Raw genomic sequence first — 21,792 nt, 5'->3', positions numbered from 1 at the left:
GGGCTTAGATAAAAATTCTCAGAAAGCGCATGCGTAGTGACGTAAGCGTGTATGAGAAAAAAATCGCGATAGAGTGAAGCCGCGAAAGTCTATGCGCGATATAGCGAGGGATTACTGTATATAATTAAATGTTGTATTATGATACATACAGGGTACATGTGATGTACCTGAAACATCTGAGTAGTGGCACTGCTGCTAGGAATGGAGCTCAGATACACCAAGTATTGCTGCTTCACTTTTGAATGGGACAGCCATCTTAATGAGTCACATTTTGTTAAAAAGAACTGGCTGCTCTGTAAGAATTTGGTTCCAGGGTGGGAAAGCGTGACACACAAATCACTTGTTGACCCAACAGTCCTTTCTATACTGCTCAAAAAAAAATGAAAGAATCCCTTTTTAATGAGTCTAGCATCAAGTCAGTGACACTTGTGGGCTATTGATCTGCTCAGTTAAGGAGCAGAGAGAGGGGCTTTGGTGCACTAGAGGGGGCAACGACGAGACGACCCCCAAAACGGGAATGAATGGTTTAACAGATGGAGGGAGGCCACTGACATTTTTCCCTCCTCATCTGTTTTGTCACTGATTTTGCATTTAGCTGCGGTCAGTGTCACTACTGGTAGCATGAAGTGATACCCGGACCCTACAGAGTTTGGTGGCACAGGTAGTCCAACTTCTCCAGGATGACACATCAATATGTGCCATTGCCAGACAGTTTGCTGTGTCTCCCAGCACAGTCTCAAGGGCATGGAGGAGATTCCAGGAGACAGGCAGGCAGTTCCTCTAGGAGAGCTGGACAGGACCCCTCGAAGAAGGTCCTTAACCCATCAGCAGGACCCACCAGTATCTGCTTCTTTGGGCAAAGAGGAACAGAATGAGCACTGCTAGAGCCTACGAAATGACCTCCGGCAGACAGGCCACTGGGGTGAATGTCTTTGACCAAACAATCAGAAACAGACTTCATGAGGGTGGCCAGAGGGCCTGACGTCCTCTAGTGGGCACCGTGGAGCTTGATTGGGATTTGCCACAGAATACCAGAATTGGCAGGTCCATCACTGGTGCCCTGTGCTTTTCACATGTGACAGATGTGAAAGGGTCTGGAGAAGCTGTGGAGAACGTTATGCTGCCTGTCACATTGTTCAGCATGAGCAATTTGGTGGTGGGTCTGTGATGGTCAGTGTGGGGAGACATTTCCATGGAGGGACACACAGACCTCTACAGGCTAGACAATTACACCTTAACTGCCATTAGGTGTCAGGATGAAATCCTTGGACCCATTTTCAGACCCAATGTTGGTGCAGTGGGTCCTTGGGTGGTCCTGGTGCATGACAATGCCCGGCCTCATGTGGTGAAAGGATGAAGGAATTGATACCATTGACTGGCCCACTTACTCACTCGCCTGTTCACTCCATTGGATTCCAACAACTACTGCCTTGGACTACAGTTTGGTCTGAATGCATGTGCTGTCCTGTGTCTGATTATCCATGGCATTTCATCTTGGTTGGATGCGTCTCTGTGTGGGAGGCACTCCCAGTCATGCCAGATTTTCATGTCACAACAGACAGCATTTGACAAGGTGCCACATGAGAGGTTGGGCATCAAACTAAAAGAAGTGCGAGTTCAGGGTGATGTTTTTAGGCTCAGACACAGGAAGCAGAGGGTGATGGTGCAAGGAACCTCATCAGAATTGGTGATGTTGAGTGTTGACCAGCAGGGGGCAGTGCGGGGCCGCTGCTGTTTTTAATATAAGTAAATGATTTAGAAAGGAATATAAATAACAAGCTGGTTAAATTTGCAGATGATACCAAGATAGGTGGATTAGCAGATAAGTTGGAGTCCGTTATATCATCACAGAAGGACTTGGACAGCAGACAGGCTTGGGCAGATTTGTGGCAGATGAAATTTAATGTCAGTAAATGTAAAGAATTACACATAGGAGGTAAAAATGTAAGGTTTGAATACAGAATGGATGATCAGAATATTGAGAGTCCACCTTACGAGAAGGATTTAGGAGTCGTAGTGGACTCATGGACTCTAAGCTATCGACTGCAATATAGTGTTCAGAAGCCATTAAGAAGGCAACCAGAATGTCAGGTTATATAGCGCCTTGATGTGTGGTGTACAAGTCACAGGAGGTTCTGCTCAAGCTTTATAACACACTGGTGAGGCCTCATCTGGAGTCCTGGGTGAAGTTTTATTCTACATAAAGACATAGCAGCACAAGAAACGGTCCAGAGAAGAGCGACTGGGCTGACTGCGAGGCTACAGGGGATGAGTTATGAGGAAAGATTAAAAGAGCTGAGCCTTTACAGTTTAAGCAAAAGAAGATCAAGAGGTGAAATGAGTGAAGTGTTAAAAATTATGATGGCAATTAGTGCAGTGGACATTAGGAAGTTTTTCTTAACACAAAGAACAATAGACACTTGGAATAAGTGACCAAGTAGTGTGGTAGACAGTCAGACTTTAGGGACTTTCAAAACTCAGCTTGATGTTTTTTTGGAAGAAATAAGCAGATAGGACTGGCAAGCTTTGTTGGGCTGAATGGCCTGTTCTAGTCGAGATTGCTCTAATTTTCTAACTGGAACCTGGTAGGACAAAACTTTACATTTAACTCAGTGGGCTGTTCACGACACACACCATTGCTATAGCGGACTGTGTTGGACTTTATTGTGAGAGTTAATTGTTATGCTGAGTAGTGTTTGTTGTCTCATTCGGTCGGTCGGTGTATGTAAAGAATTATCGCTGATGGGGTATTGGGGAGGGTTTTTGTTTAATTCTTTTTTCTCTTCAATATTTGCTTATTATACTCTTTATTACCTTTGTTATTGATGAATTCATTGATCTGCTTATCAGTGTCTGTGTGAGTGTGTGTGTATGTGCCAGGTCAAGGCTTGGTGTGCTCCCCACAATAAAGTAAACATCACAGTCTTTAGATGGTGTAAATCTTAGCACCCACCTGGGTGCTACAATATGATGGGCCACCGAGCCAACACTGCAGGGCATCCTGTTCATTCACAAGCAGGTCATGTCAAATGTTTGCTGCCTTTTAGCCAGTCTTTTAACCTCCTAAAGCAGATTTATTTAGCCATGGAATTTTAAGAAGGCTGAACCACTATGTACGTTCTCAAGTGTGGGCAAACCGTTACAACCACCTTTGAATGGCAGCTTATAATTGGTGAAGGAAGCAGGTGGCTTGCTGACTTATTTGTTAGTCTTTTTAAAGCATTACTTAGCATTCTGAAGAAGTGTCATGTCATTGCCATCTTCAGTGGTGTCGAAGCAGACTAAGCGTCAGGTTGGTGCTCAGCTGAGAACGTGTGTCACAACCTGGTGGTACTCTTATGTAAATCGTTAGTTTCCTCTCATGGGAGAAAAACAACTGAGCCAATTCCAAGAAGAAAAGTGCCTCTCCGTGACACACGATGGTCAGATTGACGTGTGTCTAAAAATAAGAAAGAACATCTTCGGTTTAGGCCTCAGAATGTAAAAATCAATCAATATGAGACATCACTGATGGCAGTAACTGCTTTAATGGCTTCTCACAGTGTATTAGCAGACCATGCTGTCTTGTGATTCACACACAAATAAATGTGATCATAAACCTTTTATGCCAGACATGAATTATTCAGACCAATGCAAGACTGGCTGCACTGCGCTGCGTTGCTTGTGACGTGGTGTAAACTTTACAAACTAGACGCCTACTGTTGGGCGGGGAAAGGCAATCCGGCCTGCAGAAAACGCACTTTCTGAAGAAGAGTCGCGGCAACATATGTGATCCTTTTTATTGGCAATATTATCTGACATCTCGTACTGTAAGAAAAGCCCCATTTTGTGAGTCTGGATTAGGATTGTGCAGTGCTGAATATTTCACAGTGACGATTATATCCCATGAGATATAATGCTTCATTTTACAATTGGGAAGGGCCAGCTTTGCAATTTAGGTGAACTGGGTGGTTGCCTAGGATGGCAAAGTTTGGGAAAGTGACTTTTTTTTTTTTTAACATTGACCCCAACCTGTGAACATTTTGATAATATAACTACTAGACTTCTATTAATCCAATTTTATATTGTAATGAACCTGGGGACTAAAGAGACCGGCGCACACTGTCACAGGGGTTCTTGCCCGGCCAGGACGCCTCTTCACTGAATGGACCGGGGGAGCAAATATTGACAGAGCATTACCTCCCCCAACACCCTGAATGCTAGATGTAGCCCCCCTGGGTGGGGTGGCGGTGGTGCCTCGGACTCCCGCAGGGCTTCATGGGAGATGGAGTTGGACAAAGCCCTGTAGGGATCAGGGGACACCGCAGCTGTTCCTGAGCCCGTGTGGTCAGGGCTGTGGAGTCGAGGAGTCAGAGACAATTTTGGGTATGGAGTCGGCAAAAATGTAGAGACTGTGACTCCTAATGAATTTAAATTGTAATTAAAAAAAAAAAATAATACAGCAAGTTCAAATGTCCCATTTCACAAACAATAGTCCTAATGAAGTGCTCATCTGACGTAAGAATAAAGCCGAGCGCGTAGTTGTGTTACTACTAGTGTGAACTTCAGCTGAGCGATTATACAACCTGACGTTCACATAGTGTATAGAATCTGGATTATGGTACGTTACAAAAAGGGTTTTCATTTGATTTCAGATCTAATGTGTTTAACAAGTTCATGTGAGTGTAGACAAGTGTAATGATGGAGGTGTGTGCTGTGGCCTGATGGGTGTTCAGCGGTTTAAACTGGCCAATACGGTAGAGAGTCCGCGTCCTAGCCAGTAGTTCTGTGGTTAAATGACGACGTGTATGTTGCCTTCCTTCAATAAACATGGAAGATATATTAGCAGATTAAATACAGAGGTACCGGAAACTAAGGAGTCGGAGTCGAAGGATTTATCTACTGACTCCACAGCCCTGCGTGTGGGTGGTGGTTCTGCCACAGCCGGAAGTACTGCTGGAAGTGGGGCAACGAGCACCTGAAGTACTTTCCGGGTGCCTTATATAAGGGGCCAGCAAACAGTACTTGGGGGAGTCGGGAGGCCGAGGACGGAGCTTGCGAGTGGAGGAGTGAGGGCAGCAAAGAAAGGAATTGTGAGCAATAGTGCTGGTGGGTTGTGCACTGTGTCTGCTGTGCAAATAAAATAATTAAAGCGTGTGTTTGGACTTCTGAGAGTCCTGGTGTCTGTCTGTAGTCGGGCTGAATGTCACACTGGCGTAGTCGACAGGATTCCTGGCTGTCTTTAAGGCAGGGACCTGCAATTTATTTTTGTGTGTCAGGTTGGGTGGCTGGCACGCCCCCTAGTGGTTTTGTCACAATGCGCGCACACACAGAAAGACACCAGACCTGGACGTGCAGGTTTGAGTCCTCACACAGCCCTGGGTGTATTTGTTGTTTGTGATCGGGACTCGGAACAGGCATCTCGCTAAAACTCGCCATCCAAAACAACAGATACAGTACACTGCAGTAGGTCAGATCAAATCATGCTTTGCCTTGCATTTTCCCTCTGCGCGTACATTTTGTTCTTCTGTCACACCGCTTCACGATGCCTTTCACCACAAGTGAGTCATCAGGGCTCCTGCTTCCTCGTCTGCTTTGGAGGACAATTTACAACAATATGACTAGGGCAGCAAAACTGCTAAGAGTACACCCTTGGAAGTAGGTGGCTTCGTAAATTATTAAATAAAAAGTGCTTTTCTAAACCTGCAGAAGACTTGTTTGACAGTAAAGACGCACAGAAAAGCCAAGGATAACTAGCCATTATTTTTAGCCATGGCTCAATGTTGAATTTATCTTGTGAGCTGCAAAGACCTGTCAGAAGGGTGAAAAGGTTTATCCTGCACTTGGAATGATGTGCGAGTTACAAGATAAAGGAGAAGACAAAGAAGAAGAGTTGGGGTGCCAGCCTGGTAACCCCATATAACTGAATGGCAGCCAACATGCAGTAATTGCAGGGAGGTCTTTTCGGACAAGAGTTCAGGACAGAACTGACAAATGGTGACACTTCCATTTTCCAGTCCTTCTCGCAGGAAGAGGCGAGTCCAGGTGGGCGGACACTGGAAGTGACATCAGAGGTATTCTCGCTGTCAGTCATCCAGTCTGCAGAGGGAGGAAGAGAGACAGAGAGTATATACACGTTACTGTCCAAATACACTCCTCTCTGTTGACACACTAATTCAGAAGACCATATCTGTGACATATATTTTTGTGATCTATCTGAAGTGTCTCAGAATTTTTCACAGTACTGTAAATTAAAAATGAAAAAATAAAATACTCAAGCATTAATGAAAATGTGAGAACTCAGCACAGGCTGTTTGGCTGCTGAGATGGATAAACGTATAGAATGTAAAATACCGATGTTACCGCTATACGTACCGTACTGGAATTCGTGCAAGAACATTTTCATTGCCAGAAGCTTTAGACGGTGCAGCTCATCTCGGTGGCATCTTGGGGCTTTAACCCTTAAACTGCCACATACTTGGGGGTGTTATGCATCCCTGGACGCCAAATACATTTTTGCTGCACTTTTTAAGTAAACGTCACAATTCACAAAGAAAAGGGGAAATTTTAATGAAATAACAACAACAACAACCATTTATTTCTATAGCACATTTTCATACAAACAGTAGCTCAAAGTGCTTTACATAATAAAAGAATAGAAAAATAAAAGACACAATAAGAAAACAAAATAAGTCAACATTAATTAACATAGAATAAGAGTAAAGTCCAATGACCAGGGGGGACAGAAAAAACAAAAAAACTCCAGACGGCTGGAGAAAAAAATAAAATCTGCAGGGATTCCAGACCATGAGACCACCAGCCCAGTCCCCTCTGGACATTCTACCTAACATAAGTGGAACAGTCCTCTTTGGATTTAGGGTTCTCATTGAAGGGCTTGATGATGACGGTTACGTAGACTTCTGCCTTTTAATCCATCCATTATTGTTGGAGCATCATGAAGCTTTGAGTAGGTGGAGGTGGCGCAGGCCGTCACCACAAAGAAACCGGAAAAAGTTTTCACGCAGAGAGCATCACAATTACTGCAACACGGATCATTTTACACACTGCCAATGAACTGTAAAAACTATTTAAAAAAAAACTACTGGAACAGTATGTAGAAGATGTAACTGATGAAATCACCGAGCCAACTGCACTTGAACTGGCTGCACACAAACACACACAGAGGTACGCGCTGATGCTGGCAGGCCAGTCTAGTGAAGCGGCTCAATCCCAGGGGCTGGCAGTGGTCATGAGCTGGCTGCTCAACAAATGTACGGCCCTGACTGATCAGCTCCTGCGTGCTCGCAAATGGGACTGGGAAACGACTATCGGCGGTTTAAGGGTTAAGAGGAACAAAACGAAGAACACTCAGCTGGAGATGCGTCACAGTTAATCAGCAGCCAGGAGAAATGAATAACATTGTAGTGGTCCGGTGCTGTCGAGAAGGCGGCAATTTGATTATTTTTATGGTGGAGATTCCAGGGACGCACCCAGCCTTGGCCCGCCCCGCACGCACTCACAAACGGAGACAAAAACAAAGCAGACCGGTAATCAAACAGCAAGTAAAGAGTGTGATGAAAATAAATGAAAACGATGACACCAGCCCTGTTCCCCTTACGGCGACTACACATTAAATACAACAAAGCACAAACAAATGATACACAGTAAATCATGAGAAAAGGCAACGAGTGAAATGTAATAATGAGCATAGATAGTCCAGAGATCCGCACGCTGAATGGGAATGTAAAGATAGTCCTACCGGTAGTTCCTGAAATGGTGAAGACGGGTGGACGGGTTCAGGAGCGCTCCTTTCTTCGCAGGATGGCAATGAATCCACTTACAGTCCTCATGTGCACAGGCAGACGGCAGACAATCCAGACGCTAACCACGAAATGATCGAGGACAAAATGAATAAGTACAGGTGACCCAACAGAAGGCAGGCAGAGAGCCAGGAACTTGAAACTGGTACAGGTTAGGAGCAGGCGCTGAAACAGCGCATTGCCACATCTACCACATGAACTTGAAACACAAATTACAAATACTTTTATTTTCTTTTCATTTCCGGCCCCCTTTTTAAAAGCCACGCTGACATCCTTTGACCCCAACAGCCCCAGCACCCTCAGCAGAAGACCAATCGGAGCCACTGCAGGGACTGCTGGGAGTTGCAGTTTCAAATTGTAGTAGAGTACAACGCTCTCGCATTTGCTACTTTCCCCTTCCCAAGCCGCGTTTTCCTCTACGGTTGCTTCCTGTTCTCTCTACTGTGCAGTATTGCCACTAAAAAGGCCATACAAAATTGCGGAGGTTATTTGCGGCTTCCGCTAACAATTATTAGATAGGTTCTAAGCAAAAATCTGTGAATGACCGACGCCGCAAATTCTGAACCGCATCTTCGCGGGGGTCTACTGTATATGCATTGTACTTCCAGGTGGGCACTCATTGGTTGTCAACTTTCACGCACACAGAGTCCACCCCTACAACTTGTTTGATTTTGTCAGAGTGAGTCACAGGCGGAGAGACTCTGGGAATGTCACACTACATGACTGGCCATCACAGGGGCGTGCGGCATTTCACTAAGGTTAGATACATTCAGCCTTAGGCTGAAAGTCGCTGGAAAAGCCGTGTAAGGTGAGGTGGCCTTTAGGGGGTCTTTCTTTTGAAAGTGTGCTGGTGCAGCCTTTCTTTGATTCTGAGCAATTAATCTACGTACATGATCTGAAGGCATCTGGCTAGTTGCTAAGTGTGTGAGTGTATCTAGTTAATTTAGTTTGTTTCTCCTAGTTTTTCTTTTTTGCAGTTAATTTCTTTTTTTATTATTTGTGTATTTAGTAAGTTTAGAAAATTACAATTTAACTTATCTCTTAGACTTATGATGTTTGGATACAAAGATTTTTAGAGATTGGATGATTATTGCATATTCTGGGTATTTTTCACAAGCCACAGACCAATTAGAAATGAAGGTTGAGTATCTCTAACCACAATTCCAATAGCCGCAACTTTTTGAGCGCCAACCTGACACCACGTTTATGTTCCTTCTAACTTTTAGTTATTTATTTATTTATTTTACACTGCTGAGTGGAAGTGAACTTCATATGTGAAGGATCCAAACAGATTTATAATCAGACTGAGTGGGAGGTGAGCAAAATGATAACTCTGTGCAGCAGTGCAAAAGTGCTGTGTGTCACCTGTAAGGGACAGGTAAAAAAAAAAAAAAAGTGACGCCACAAGTGGGAAAATTCCAGATGTGTTTTCAGATCTCTTAAACTGAAAGTTTCATGGCAAGTTGCATTTGCACATTTGAGTCCTTCAGTGCAAATGCAGAGCATGGCCTTCTTAAAAGGGAAGTGAAATAAAGTCTCCACATCATCACTTTTCCGTTTGTCACATCTAAGAACGGTTCAGCGATTTGAATTATCTTACACGTGAGTCGTCATTTAGCAGGTTTGGCTGCATTTCCCTGCTTGATTAAATGTGTCTCCGAGATATCCCATTATGTTCATGCATAATACTTCTGCTGTCAGGCATTTCAGATTAAGGATTCTCAACCTGTGCTAACCATATCTAACAATACAAACTGCACAAAATACATTTTTTTTTGTTTAGTAATTAAAGTTAAATCTCCATTTTTTTTTATTTGGTAAAAATATTTATGGTGATAGCTTTACTTTGTGTAAAAATGTGTATAAATTCCCTTTTAAAAAGCTGATTGATTTTAAATGCTTTTTTTTTATGCTCTTATAAGAATAAATTGAATTTGCCCCTCCAGTTCAGATCTTTAATATTAATCTGTTTTCATTGTGATTGCTTTCACAGAAGGGATTCCCCAGGTTTACTACTTTGGTCCCTGTGGGAAATACAATGCCATGGTCCTGGAGCTCCTGGGCCCCAGCTTGGAGGACCTCTTTGACCTCTGCGACAGGACTTTCTCCCTCAAGACTGTGCTCATGATCGCAATTCAGTTGGTAAGCCGCCTCCACCAGGCCACCTTTTCTTTCAGCTTCCTCACCTTTGGTATTTTTGATCTGTCGTCATACATGGTGTACACTGGAGCAGAACACGTGAACATATACGGAGTCTAGAATAATGCCAAAGAACACCTGAAAAAGTATTTTCTGACATTTGCATTGTTAACTTGTTCTTTGCTGTCCCCCCCGCCAATACCTTTCTTGAATGAGTTTGTGTCAAGTAAGGAACAACCTTTGACCTTAAAAGTCGGTTTGAACAGGAAGGTAGATCTATTTGTTACAGAGATCTGGCTTCATTCCCTTATTCTGGATGTAGCTATCGAGTTATCAGGCCGCCCAGTACACTGGCAGGACAGGACCAGAGACTCTGGTTAGGGCAGGTGGGATTTACAACCGCCATTGACATTGTGTATGAACACTAAGACCGTACACAGCAGATGACATTTGTGCTTACTGCAATAAGCGCCATTTGTTTTGCTGCATTTTTTTTCAGTGCACAAATGGTTTGAATGTAGAAGCATTGCTGGAAGTTCAGTTCATATTCCTCTTGAATTTAGTGTTCAAACTCTGGAACGTTCGAAGTTAGAATCGCTCAATGTACGACACACCACTGTATTTGGCAATTCAAAGTGTAATGAGACGAAGCCCCGAGTACCTGCTGGTTAGTTAGAAAGTTTTCTTTCTGAAGCTTTAAGACATTCATTTAAAAAGATAAAACCATTTGCTGCTGTACGTGACCCACTGACTGTTCAAAATTGATTCTCCGGCTTGGACGTTGGATATCTCTGGTCCACGGTTTTTCAGGCTGATCCTCCAGTTAGCTTTGAACCCCCCAGTCTCACTGAGATGGCACAGGTGGTGAACCAGCTGAGAGTACTGAAGGCTGCAGGGATCTGTGGTATGTGGGGTGAACTTCTTCTCCAGGCTGGTGGTCAGGCATTTGTTAGATGGGCGTCATCCCAACTGATTGGAAAACCGGACTTGTCATCCTTATCTGAAACTGGAAGGGTGGTCACCTGGATTATGGCAACTACAGAGGGATGCTCTGCTCTCTGTGCCAGGTAGGGTCCTCGCTAGTGTCATCCTCAATAGGATCCGTGATCACCTGCTCACCTACCAGCGAGCAGAACAGTCTGGTTTTACTATCGTCCGCATCCTGGCACTGAGGGCTCTCATGGAGCACAAACATGAATATCAGTAGAGTTTCTTTGCAGCCTTTGTCAATTTTCCCAAAGCGTTTGACTCGGTTGATCAAGCTGCCCTGTGGGAAATCATGAGACCCCCCCAAAGTTGCTGGATATCATGGCCGGCCTGTTCACTGGTACTGGTACTGGTAGTGCTGTGCAGAGTGGAGGCAGAACCTCTGTGTTTTTCCCAGTTGATTCTGGGGTCCATCAGCGGTGTGTTCTGATCCTACTCTGTTCAGTGCTTGCATGGACTAGGTGTTGGGGGTCCAGCGGCTGGGGGGCATCTGTTGGTGAAGAGAGATTCACTGATCTTGACTTTGTGATGATGCTCTGAGTTAATGGAGGCTCTGATTGGGGCTTTCGAGAGACTGAGTGAGGGGTCTGAGTGTTTAGGCTTTTGAAGGTCCTGATAAAAACCAAAGAGCACGGCCATCAGCAGGGGGGTCTGTCTGCGGAGAGAGTGTCGACCTCGTCATTAAAAGGTTTACTGACCTCGGCGGTGACATTCATGTCTCGCGGCCTCAGAACCCCTGCAGCTTCTTGTTTTTTTTTTTTTTTTTTTCTTCAGCCCTCTGGAGTTTTTTTGTTTTTTCTTTCCTCCTGACCATCGGACCTTACTTTTACATTTTTTTTATTTAGTATTGCCTGTTCTTATTTTTTATATTTTTCTTTTCTTTCTTCATTTTGTAAAGCACATTGAGCCACACCATTTGTATGAAAATGTGCTCTAGAAATGAATGTTGTTGTCGTTGTTGACTCTTCCTATGAAGTCAGTAGACGGATTGGGAGGTCACAGTGAAGGGGTGTGTGGCGCTCCTGATATCTATAAACGGACGAAGGTCCAAGTCTTTAGAGTCCTGGTGTTCCCTGTTTGTGAGACGTGGACGCTCTCCAGTGACCTGAGATGAAGACTGGACTCCTGTGTCACTGAGTCAGACAGGTAAAGAATTATTGCATACTGTAATGAGTCAATAAATAATTACAAATATATAATAGGTAAGTGAAAAGACAGCAACAATTGGAAATAAATAATAACAGTAAAACTGATCTTGACTTTGCTGACGAGTCAATGGAGGCTCTGATTGGGGCACTCGAGAGGCTGAGTAAGGAGTCGGAGTGTCTGAGTTTGCGATGGTCCTGATAAAAACCAACATCCAGGTCTTTATTGACCTCTTGGGCACGGCCATCAGCAGTGTGTCTGTCTGCAGAGAGAGTGTCGACCTCGTCATTGAGAGGTTTACTTACCATGGCATTGACACTCTGGTGACTCTTCCTGTGAAGTCAGTACACGGATTGGGAGAGCATGAGGGGTCATGAGGTCGCTGGAAAGGGTTGTGTGGTGCTCCCGATGTCTATACAAAAGGACGAAGGTCCAAGTCTTTAGAGTCCTGGTGCTTCCTGTCTTACTATATGGTTGTGAGACATGGACACTGTCCAGTGACGAGAGATGAAGACTGGACTCCTTTGGTATTGTGTCTCTCCGGAGAATCCTCGAATCCCGCTGGTTTGACTTTGTGTTGCTCACGGAGTCCCGAATGAGGCACATGACCTGCATTGTGAGGGGGCATCAGTTATGGCAGTACGGCCATGTGGTGTGATTACCCGAGGGTGGTCCGGCTAACAGGATACTCATTGCTGAGAACAAGTGGCCGGACCAGGCTAAGGGGACACCCATTGTAACTCCAGGCTGTGGCAGATAGAGGGTCATTTCTGGTGCAGGGGACTTGACCACATGTCTACCCGGGTGGGGTTCCCAACTGGGATCTCAAGCTGTTTTGTCGTGTGGTGGGTGCAGTAACACGCTGTACCAGTGTATGCTCCCCGTCCTGACCTGCTGTATGTAACATGATTTATTTCCAAATTTCTGTACAGCTGAGCACTTCACGACTACATCTGGTAGTACCACACTGCAGATCTCGCACACGATGGCCCGATGCTCACCACGCTTTACGGTAAAAAGTAAATTCATACCTTGGGGAAACCTGGCTTGTGTATTCTTTTAACATTCCTGTTTGGTTCAGGTTTTTGGGATGAATCTTTTAAGGTTGATTTGGAATTGAAGAGTTGTGAGTAGGCGCTGCTGCTGGGCGTTTGAAGAACTTGTCCATGTTTGGCTTTCTGAGTGAAGCACGTGTGGTGTGTACTGATGTGGACAACATCAGTTGTCAGTCACTCAAAAGGAATGACATCAGTCCAGTTACGTCTCCCCAGTATGCAGGAGCAAAATGTCGCTTTTACTGAGAGCTATCAGTAGCCCCCTTAGTGCTCGTTTATACTTCACGCATTCCCAGCGTTCATTTGACGCGTTTTCTGAGCAGGGCCTCAGAAATGAACACGATGCATTGGCGCGAGTTGCAGTACCAGCAAAAAGTTGGGGGACGCAGCGTGGTAAAGTTGGAGCGTGACGTCAGAGTCTCTGTTTACTGTCTACGTGTGACAGAAGGCTGCGTTGAGGATCCTCTGGGGTCGACGTGCCTGCTTGGATGTTTGATGAATGGTTTGATGGGGTGAAGCAAAATGCCGACATACAGATGCATTGGTAGTGCTTTTATATCCTTGCGTCATAATGACACAACACATTTTAAAAGTCTCACATACCGTCTTCTGTACTGTACATAATGTACAGCGCTGTATTTGAGCCACCGAGACCAAAAAAAAATAAGGACAGGGTGACAACGTGTATTTTGTGATTGAAGTGGAAATTTCGGCTTTAATCTTGAAATGTCCACTTTAACCTCATAGTGTATCATTAAAGCAGACCGTCATAAACGTCACCCAGTTGTTAATTGCTACGCACTTCTGGGGATTCCTCCTGACCTGACAGCAGCAATCGCCACACAGAGCACATGAGATTTATGATATTCCAGCTCTCTGCACATTTACAATCCTTAGATTTATACCTGATATTACTTACATGATGAAATGCATTAAAGTGTGTATGTTCTATTTTACAGACAAGTCGTTAACTTCATTTAAATAATAAATACACATGGGGGTGACACGGTGGCAGAACAGTAGCACTGCTGTCTCGCAGGGATTCACGTCGCTGTTATTCCCTGCCTGGAGTTTGCATGTTTTCTTGCTGGGTTTCCACGCTGTGCTCCGGTTTTCTTCCAAAGACATGAAGGTTTGGGGATTTGGTGACACTAAAATGACGCCAGTGTACGTGTGTGCTGGTATTCACCTTGCGATGAGCAGATGCCCCGTCCAGGGATTGTTTCTGTCCAATGCTAACTGGAATGGGCACATTCCTTGATCGATGGATTTAATCATTAATCATCCTTTTCAGAGATATTGCGGTAAGGTGTCATCAGAATTTAATGGCTGATTCAGGCAAATCACAGCACAGAGAAGCTGAACCTGTTCTCACCGTGATGATATCTCACACTGCCACCTGCTGGATTCTTCCAGATTTACGTGAAGTATGCACGCAAGTATAAACAGTAAAATGCTTGCGTAGCAGGAGCGTCCGCTGGAGCAGGCATCACGTCAAGTATAAATGTGGCCTAAGGCACTAAAGCAGTGGTCTTCAGTCAGTCCTGGAGGGCCACAGTGGCTACGGGTTTTCATTCCAGCCAGTGTCCTAATTAGACCTCAGTCCTTGTCCTCTATGCCTTGTTTGTGCTTTCATTCATCAAATACAAAGTTAATTTCCTTTGTAACAACAACATTTGTTTCTATAGCACATTTTCATACAAATTATGGAGCTCAAAGTGCTTTACATGATGAAGAAAGAGAAAAAATGTGTGTGTGAATGGGTGAATGACTGTTGTGTTGTAAAGCGCCCATGGGGGTTCTTGAACTCTAGTAGGCGCTATATCAAATACAGGCCATTTACCATTTTATTTTACAATTAAAATAAGGGAACACTAATTAACATAGAATAAAAGTAAGGTCCGATGGCCAGGGAGGAAAGAAAAAACAAAAAACTTCCAGGCAGCTGGAGAAAAAAATAAAATCTGCAGGGGGTCTGAGGCCACGAGACCACCCAGCCCCCTCTAGGCATTCTACCTAACATAAGTTGTAGATCAGAGGTCCTCGCTTTCAGTCCTGGGGGTCTGCTATAGCTGCAGGTTTTCACTTTAGCTGATTTCTTAATTAGAACCCTTTTATTTACTATCTTAAGCAATACGTTTTTTGGGCTTAATTTTAGTCCTCTTTCCTGTTACCGTTCAGAACCCTTCCTTACCTGTTTTAGATTTTAGCAGCTGCATTTAAGTTTTAATTGTCTCCTGTTGTCTTAATCAGAGATTAGTTAACAACGAGATGCAGATAACCAGTAAAGCAGCAGCAGCTCTCCAGCTCACGTGCTTACCATGAAGTATCTATGATAAGAAATGTTTAGAAATGAATGAGAGGGGAATTGGGAGGACCTTGAAGTTTAAATCTCTTCTGGTCCATAAAACACTTGGCTAACATTCTCACAGAAGGAAACTCTACATTGCAATTCAAACTGCTCTTAAATGAATGTAAGCATTAACAAGTCCAACCGTTCAGTACCAAGTCTCATTATCAGCATGGACTGCTTTCTATATTATATTACAAAATTGGCCAAATCAGGTTTCTTCCATCTTAAAAATGTTGGGAAATTAAGGCGCTTATTAAATAAACAGGATTCTGAGAAATTAATTCCTGAATTTATTTCTAGTAGGATTGACTACTGCAACGCGGTGTTCACTGGATGTTCAAACTGTTCTTTATTCAGCCTCCTGTTAATCCAAAATGCTGCTGCAAGAATTATTACAAGAACAAGAAAATATGAACACATAACCCCAGTCCTTAAATCCTTACACTGGCGCCCGGTTAAGTTTAGGGCAGATTTCAAAATTCTCCTTTTAACATATAAAGCATTAATTGGCAGAGGTCTGGCTTACTTGTCTGAACTTATCATGACTTACAAACCTGAGCGCACAATAAGATCTCAAGATGTCGGTCTGCCTAGGATTCCAAGGATTAATAAAATAACAGTGGGAAGTCGAGCTTTTAATTATAGGACCCCCTAAACTGTGGTGTGGTCTGCCTGCTACTATAAGAGATGCCCGTTCGGTCTCCGCTTTTAAATCTCACGACTTCAGTTTAAAACACCCAGACTAGAGCTGCTGATTAACCGTGCAGACTGCATCTCTACTGTTAGTCATCAGCACTAAAACAGAAGTAACATGAGAGTTAGAATTTGTTCCTCACCCTGATCTATTCTGTTTCTCTTCTTGGTACTCACATGTGGCACTTGGTGCCACTGCCCACCTGCCAAGTTGTTTTGTCTGCCTAAGGTAAAGTCATCCCTGATGTAGGATCGCAGGAATTGTGGGGTAGAGGGGTTCTTTCGTCTGATTAGCGCTATTTCAGCTGTGGAATGGCCAAATGGGGGATGCAGCTTGATAGATGAGGTCTCCAGGACTCTAAACAAATGCAAATCATATTAATGTGATATAATCTACTGTTAAATTCTGCTACGTACTTCAAAACTTTTTATACTGTATTGAGGATTTGTTCTGTTCTGTGTAATGTATTTTTTTGACACCCACTGCACGCCCAACCTACCTTGTAAGGGGTCTCTTTTTGAACTGTCTTTCCTGAGGTTTCTTCCATTTTCTTTCATGTCGTCTTAGAGAGTCAAGGCTGGGGGGCTGTCAAGAGGCCGGGCCTGTTAAAGCCCATTGCGGCACTTCTGGTGTTTTTGGGCTACACAAAAATAAATGGTATTGTATTGTAATTAGGAAACTAGTTGGAATAAAAACCTGCAGCATCTGTGGCCCTCCAGGATCGTGACTGAGGACCCCTGCACTAAAGCATTGATGGCCCACCTAGGGTGTGCGGTGAGCTGCTGGTTGACAAACCCCGATCTCGACAGCTACTAATGACAACAGCGTGTATTGACTTTTCAGCATCTTGCAGTGATTTAAAAGATGGAGCTTGTGCAATGACATGAAGCAATGCAGTCTTAGTAGTCTGCTTAATGTGTGATTTGAAGTTCAGCTCCAAGTCTCAAATGACACCAAGATTCCTTACTCCTGGCCTTCTTTTGTAAAGACAGATGGCTTTGTTTATTTTCAAGGTCCTCAATTTTTTTTTTGTTCACTGCCAATAATTAAAATTTCCGTTTTTTTAAGGATATGATCCATTTGATGATGCCATCAAGACACTGGGTCAGGGAATTTATAGCCTTGGGGTCATCTGGCACGGTTGATAAATAAGTCTGTGTGGTGTCTGCATAGCTGTGGTAATTCCCTTTATGTTTTAAATTGATCAGGCCTAATGGGAGCATAGAGATGCACAATAATAACCGATCCCTGTGGCACACCATACATTACACCACAGACCACAGAAAGGAGCTCCTCAGTGATAAGCCAGCAACAAGAATCACACAACTATGCCATTAAAGACAACAGTAGAACTTGAGCCACTAAGAATGTTGTTCAAAATGTACAAAAGGTGTGTACTTGAGGCAGCCTGATCAATGCGCCGTACACAAAGTGTGAATGGAGACTGCAGGTGGTCGTCGTCCATAGCTACAAGCACAAAGTAAAGGCAATATAAAAATTACACGGTAACCACAACAGATAAAGGCAGACTCAATACAACACCTTTGCAATGGCTTGTGGGTAGTTTCTCACACACAGAGTGCAGTTCTCTGCTGTTAGGCAAGTTGAATATTGGACACTCCGCTGCGCGATGCACCATTGTTGAACAACTTGCCATACTGAGATCTCTTTGTGCAGAGACCTGCTGAAATTCACCAAAGGATGTTGGCTTGTGCAGAGCTGTAAGCTGTTTGGGTAGCCATCTTGCACAAACTTCATGGTACCGCAGGTCATCGTGAAAACATATAAATTTGCTTGCTTTACCTCACCCTCTCTCTCTCTCATATACCAAACTGATGTAAGACCATCACACACACCATGAACTGAAAAGGACAACACAATGAAGAGCGCAGCTTGGCAGCCATATTGAGACAGGCATGCGGCCCATTCTGAAGAAAGCTGACCACCAAATGAGGCCTTAACTGGAGACATTTTAAGTAACTAACAAGTCTGTGTGCCACCTGACACTACACATCAGCATTTATCAGGTTGTATGGTTGCCATACTTGTACTTTGCATATTGTTATTATTTATGACTATTATCAGTATCGATTATTTAAAGTTGTAACTTAACTCCTGCTTGTCTTTTACTACACCTAATTGCCTGAGGTTATAACTGTAGAAGGGAAAGGTGGGGAGAAGTTCTATGGTGCAGTACGTTAAAAACTGTGGTACATCTGGGAAATTTGAGGCCCTCTGACAAAGGCTACATATTAATAATACAAAAGGGGAAGCAGAGGAATATATTACTCTACCAAGACACAACAATATGTATACAGAAAAGAGCTTTTATTCAAATAGTCATTTAATAGTTAAAAAGACAGGTTAGAGAGAGGTCAAAAATTGCTCAAGACAGAAATGTGAAGACCATTTTTCTAAAGTGGTGTTTTAACTACAGCAGTTTTAGAGAATCAGAAAAAATGCCAATGCCTAATGAACAATTAACAATACCATCTCCCATATGATCATGCTGAGCAATGGTGCCCCCCAGGGCTGTGTGCTCAGCCCACTTCTGTTCGCTCTGCTGACTCACGGCTGTATACGATTCCACACAACCCTAACACCCTCATTAAGTTTATGTATGACACAATGGTACAGTGTGGGTCTCGTCAGCAATGGAGATGAGTCGGCTTACAGAGTGGAGAGGACGCTGTTTAGGAGACTGGAGCAAAAGCAACAATCAGACTGTTAATGTGGATGAACAAATGAGGTGACTGGCGACTTCAGGAAGGGCCCATGGCGTCCACACCCCAAGGCACATCAAGGAGCTGAGCACCAAATTCCTTGGTGTGCCCATGTCAGCTCACCTTATCTGGTCAATTATCAACACCTCCATAGCTGAGAAGGCGCAGCAGCATCTCAATTTCTGCCAAACCGTCATGCTCACCACATTCTACAAGGGGCGCCATTGACCAGCTGTATCACCGTCTGGTTTGGGAACTGCAGTGTCTCTGACCATAAGGTCCTACAGCAAATAGTGACACTGCCGAAGAGGTCATTGGGTCCTATTTTGTAAAGCGTTGTAAAGGACCACTGCCATCCCACCCACAGTCTCTTTGGCTCACTTCTATTTGGCAGAATGTACTGTAGCGTCTGAACCAGTTCTGTCAGTTACTACAACAGCTTCTGTCCCTTGGTGGTCTGTACCCTGAACTCTGTGCTAATGCCCCCCCACCCCACCCCCCCTCAGATCTGCCCCTAGTAATTTCTTCCTATGTAGTCCATTTGTTACACCTGTCACTACTGTTGTTCATTATTAGTTTTACTCAAGTTGGGGAGCATGCATTGGTACAGTGTGTTGCGGGACCCACTACACGGCAAAACAACTCGGGATCCCGGATGGCAACCCCCCCCCAGGCAGACACGCGGTCCAGTCCTACCCTCCAGAAATGACCCTCTATCTGCCGCAGCCAGGTGTTACGTGGACAACCCCTTGGCCTGGTCCAGACACTTGGGTCCCCAACAATGAGGATCTTATGAGCCGGATCACCCTCTGAGAAACACATGGCCGTAGTACCGTAACTGACACTCCCTCACAATGCAGGTCATGTGCCTCATTCGGGACTCCATGAGCAACACAAAGTCAAACCAACGGTACCCAAGGATTTTCCGGAAAGACACAATACCAAAGGAGTCCAGTCTTCATCTCTCGTCACTGGATAGCGTCCATGTCTCACAATCATATAGTAAGACAGGAAGCACCAGGACTCTAAAGACTTGGACCTTCGTCCTTTTGTATAGACATCGGGAGCACCACACAACCCTTTCCAGCGACCTCATGACCCCTCATGCTCTCCCAATCCGTCTACTGACTTCACAGGAAGAGTCACCAGAGTCATGAATGTCAATGCCAAGGTAAGTAAACCTTTCAATGACGAGGTCGACACTTTCTCTGCAGACAGACACACTGCTGATGGCCGTGCCCAAGAGGTCAATAAAGACCTGGATGTTGGTTTTTATCAGGACCATCGCAAACTCAGACACTCCGACTCCTTACTCAGCCTCTCGAGTGCCCCAATCAGAGCCTCCATTGACTCGTCAGCAAAGTCAAGATCAGTTTTACTGTTATTATTTATTTCCAATTGTTGCTGTCTTTTCACTTACCTATTATTTATTTGTAATTATTTATTGAATCATTACAGTATGCAATAATTCTTTACTTGTCTGACTCCAGCCATCCCAACAATGGCCATTTTCTGTGCTGTGGTCGGAGAAATGAATTCCAGTTCAGAGAGACTGAAGAGGAGCTTCTGTTCACCGTCCTTATGCAGTTTGAATAAGCAGAGTGTCTCAAACTACTTGATGCCATGTTGTTAACTCTCTTACACTAAGTTCTTTAAGTTGTTAGGTTATGTTTTTAGTTATCAAATATTTTAATCATTCTATGAATGATTTTTATTGATATTTGTAAAGTTGTACATTTTTGTTACTGTTAATAGGGCCTGTTAAAGCCCATTGAGTCATTCCTTGTGTGATTTTGGGCTATGCAAGAAATAAACTTAAATTCTTTTTAGATGCACAGTCAGTTAAGTTTAGCAACTAAGCATTTCACTTCATATTGTACTCTATGTGTAATTTGTATGTGACAAATAAAATTCAGTTTGATTTGATTTGAAAGTAACCACCTTCTATATGAAAAAGAGCCAGAGGCAATAATCCATTGCCTCTTCCACAGTTTCATTCTATAAATTTGTGTTTTTCCTTGTCTTTTTCAGATAACGCGGATGGAGTACGTACATACCAAAAGTTTGATCTACAGAGATGTCAAGCCAGAAAATTTCTTGGTGGGACGGCCGGGAAGCAAAAGGCAGCACACAATCCACATCATTGACTTCGGACTCGCCAAAGAATACATTGACCCCGAGACCAAAAAACACATCCCGTACCGGGAGCACAAAAGCTTGACGGGCACAGCGAGATACATGAGCATTAACACTCACTTAGGAAAAGGTGAGCATTCCCTGACGTGTGTGGAGCAGAATAGCAGTACACCTGACCACCTGGCTGATGACTGAGTCCATTCATTGTCTGCCTCCTGAGGCTCAGCAAGTACTGCTTACCAAAAATGTCAGTTACTCATTTTATGTAGGCTGTAGTCTTCACTTTGACATGTGGGGCACATTTGGGTTTATTCTCGGGTAGTGAAATGTTCATTTACTTCTAGGATGCTTGGCAGTGAAGCTCCACTGAAGGGCTTACCTTAGCAGAAAACAGCCCTCAGGTGTAATGCAGTTTAGTTCGGCCCATCAAGTGGCATATCTGCTGTTTTCATTGATGGCCCTGACTGATTCAGGCTTTACTGAGTAGTATCTTGCAGCTTGTCATAGCCTTGAAGTGACACCTGGCTGCAAGAATCACAGTGCTTTCATCTGCCAGGCCATCTGTGAAAACGTGGGAAACATCCCATTGTGGACCTGAAGAGCAGGGAACACTACATGCATGAACAACCATGGCGGTGTCGAACTCCACATGGTTGTACCCTTACTTCTGGTTGATCTCAGGCCCTGATCCCTAATGTAGTGACACGTGGCAAAACTGTCCCCGATTTTCTCAATGGTGAAAAATAAAGGTCACTATGTT

General features: G+C 44.0%; 1 protein-coding gene across 2 annotated transcripts in view; it reads left to right on the top strand.

The window, feature by feature from the left end:
* LOC120537890 (casein kinase I) overlaps positions 1–21,792 on the top strand; it is a 169,115-nt gene that overhangs the window by 107,497 nt on the left and 39,826 nt on the right. For both annotated transcript variants that reach the window (XM_039767147.1, XM_039767148.1), the window contains exons 4-5: positions 9,793–9,941; positions 20,928–21,162. In XM_039767147.1, the coding sequence (XP_039623081.1) occupies positions 9,793–9,941; positions 20,928–21,162 (384 nt within the window). The remainder of the gene's footprint in view (positions 1–9,792; positions 9,942–20,927; positions 21,163–21,792) is intronic.

The sequence above is a fragment of the Polypterus senegalus genome, chromosome 10 (genome assembly GCF_016835505.1).
Source record: "Polypterus senegalus isolate Bchr_013 chromosome 10, ASM1683550v1, whole genome shotgun sequence".
NCBI lineage: Eukaryota > Metazoa > Chordata > Cladistia > Polypteriformes > Polypteridae > Polypterus > Polypterus senegalus.
The sequence above is the reverse complement of the archived record's forward strand: the minus strand, read 5'-3'. Positions and strand labels throughout refer to the sequence as shown.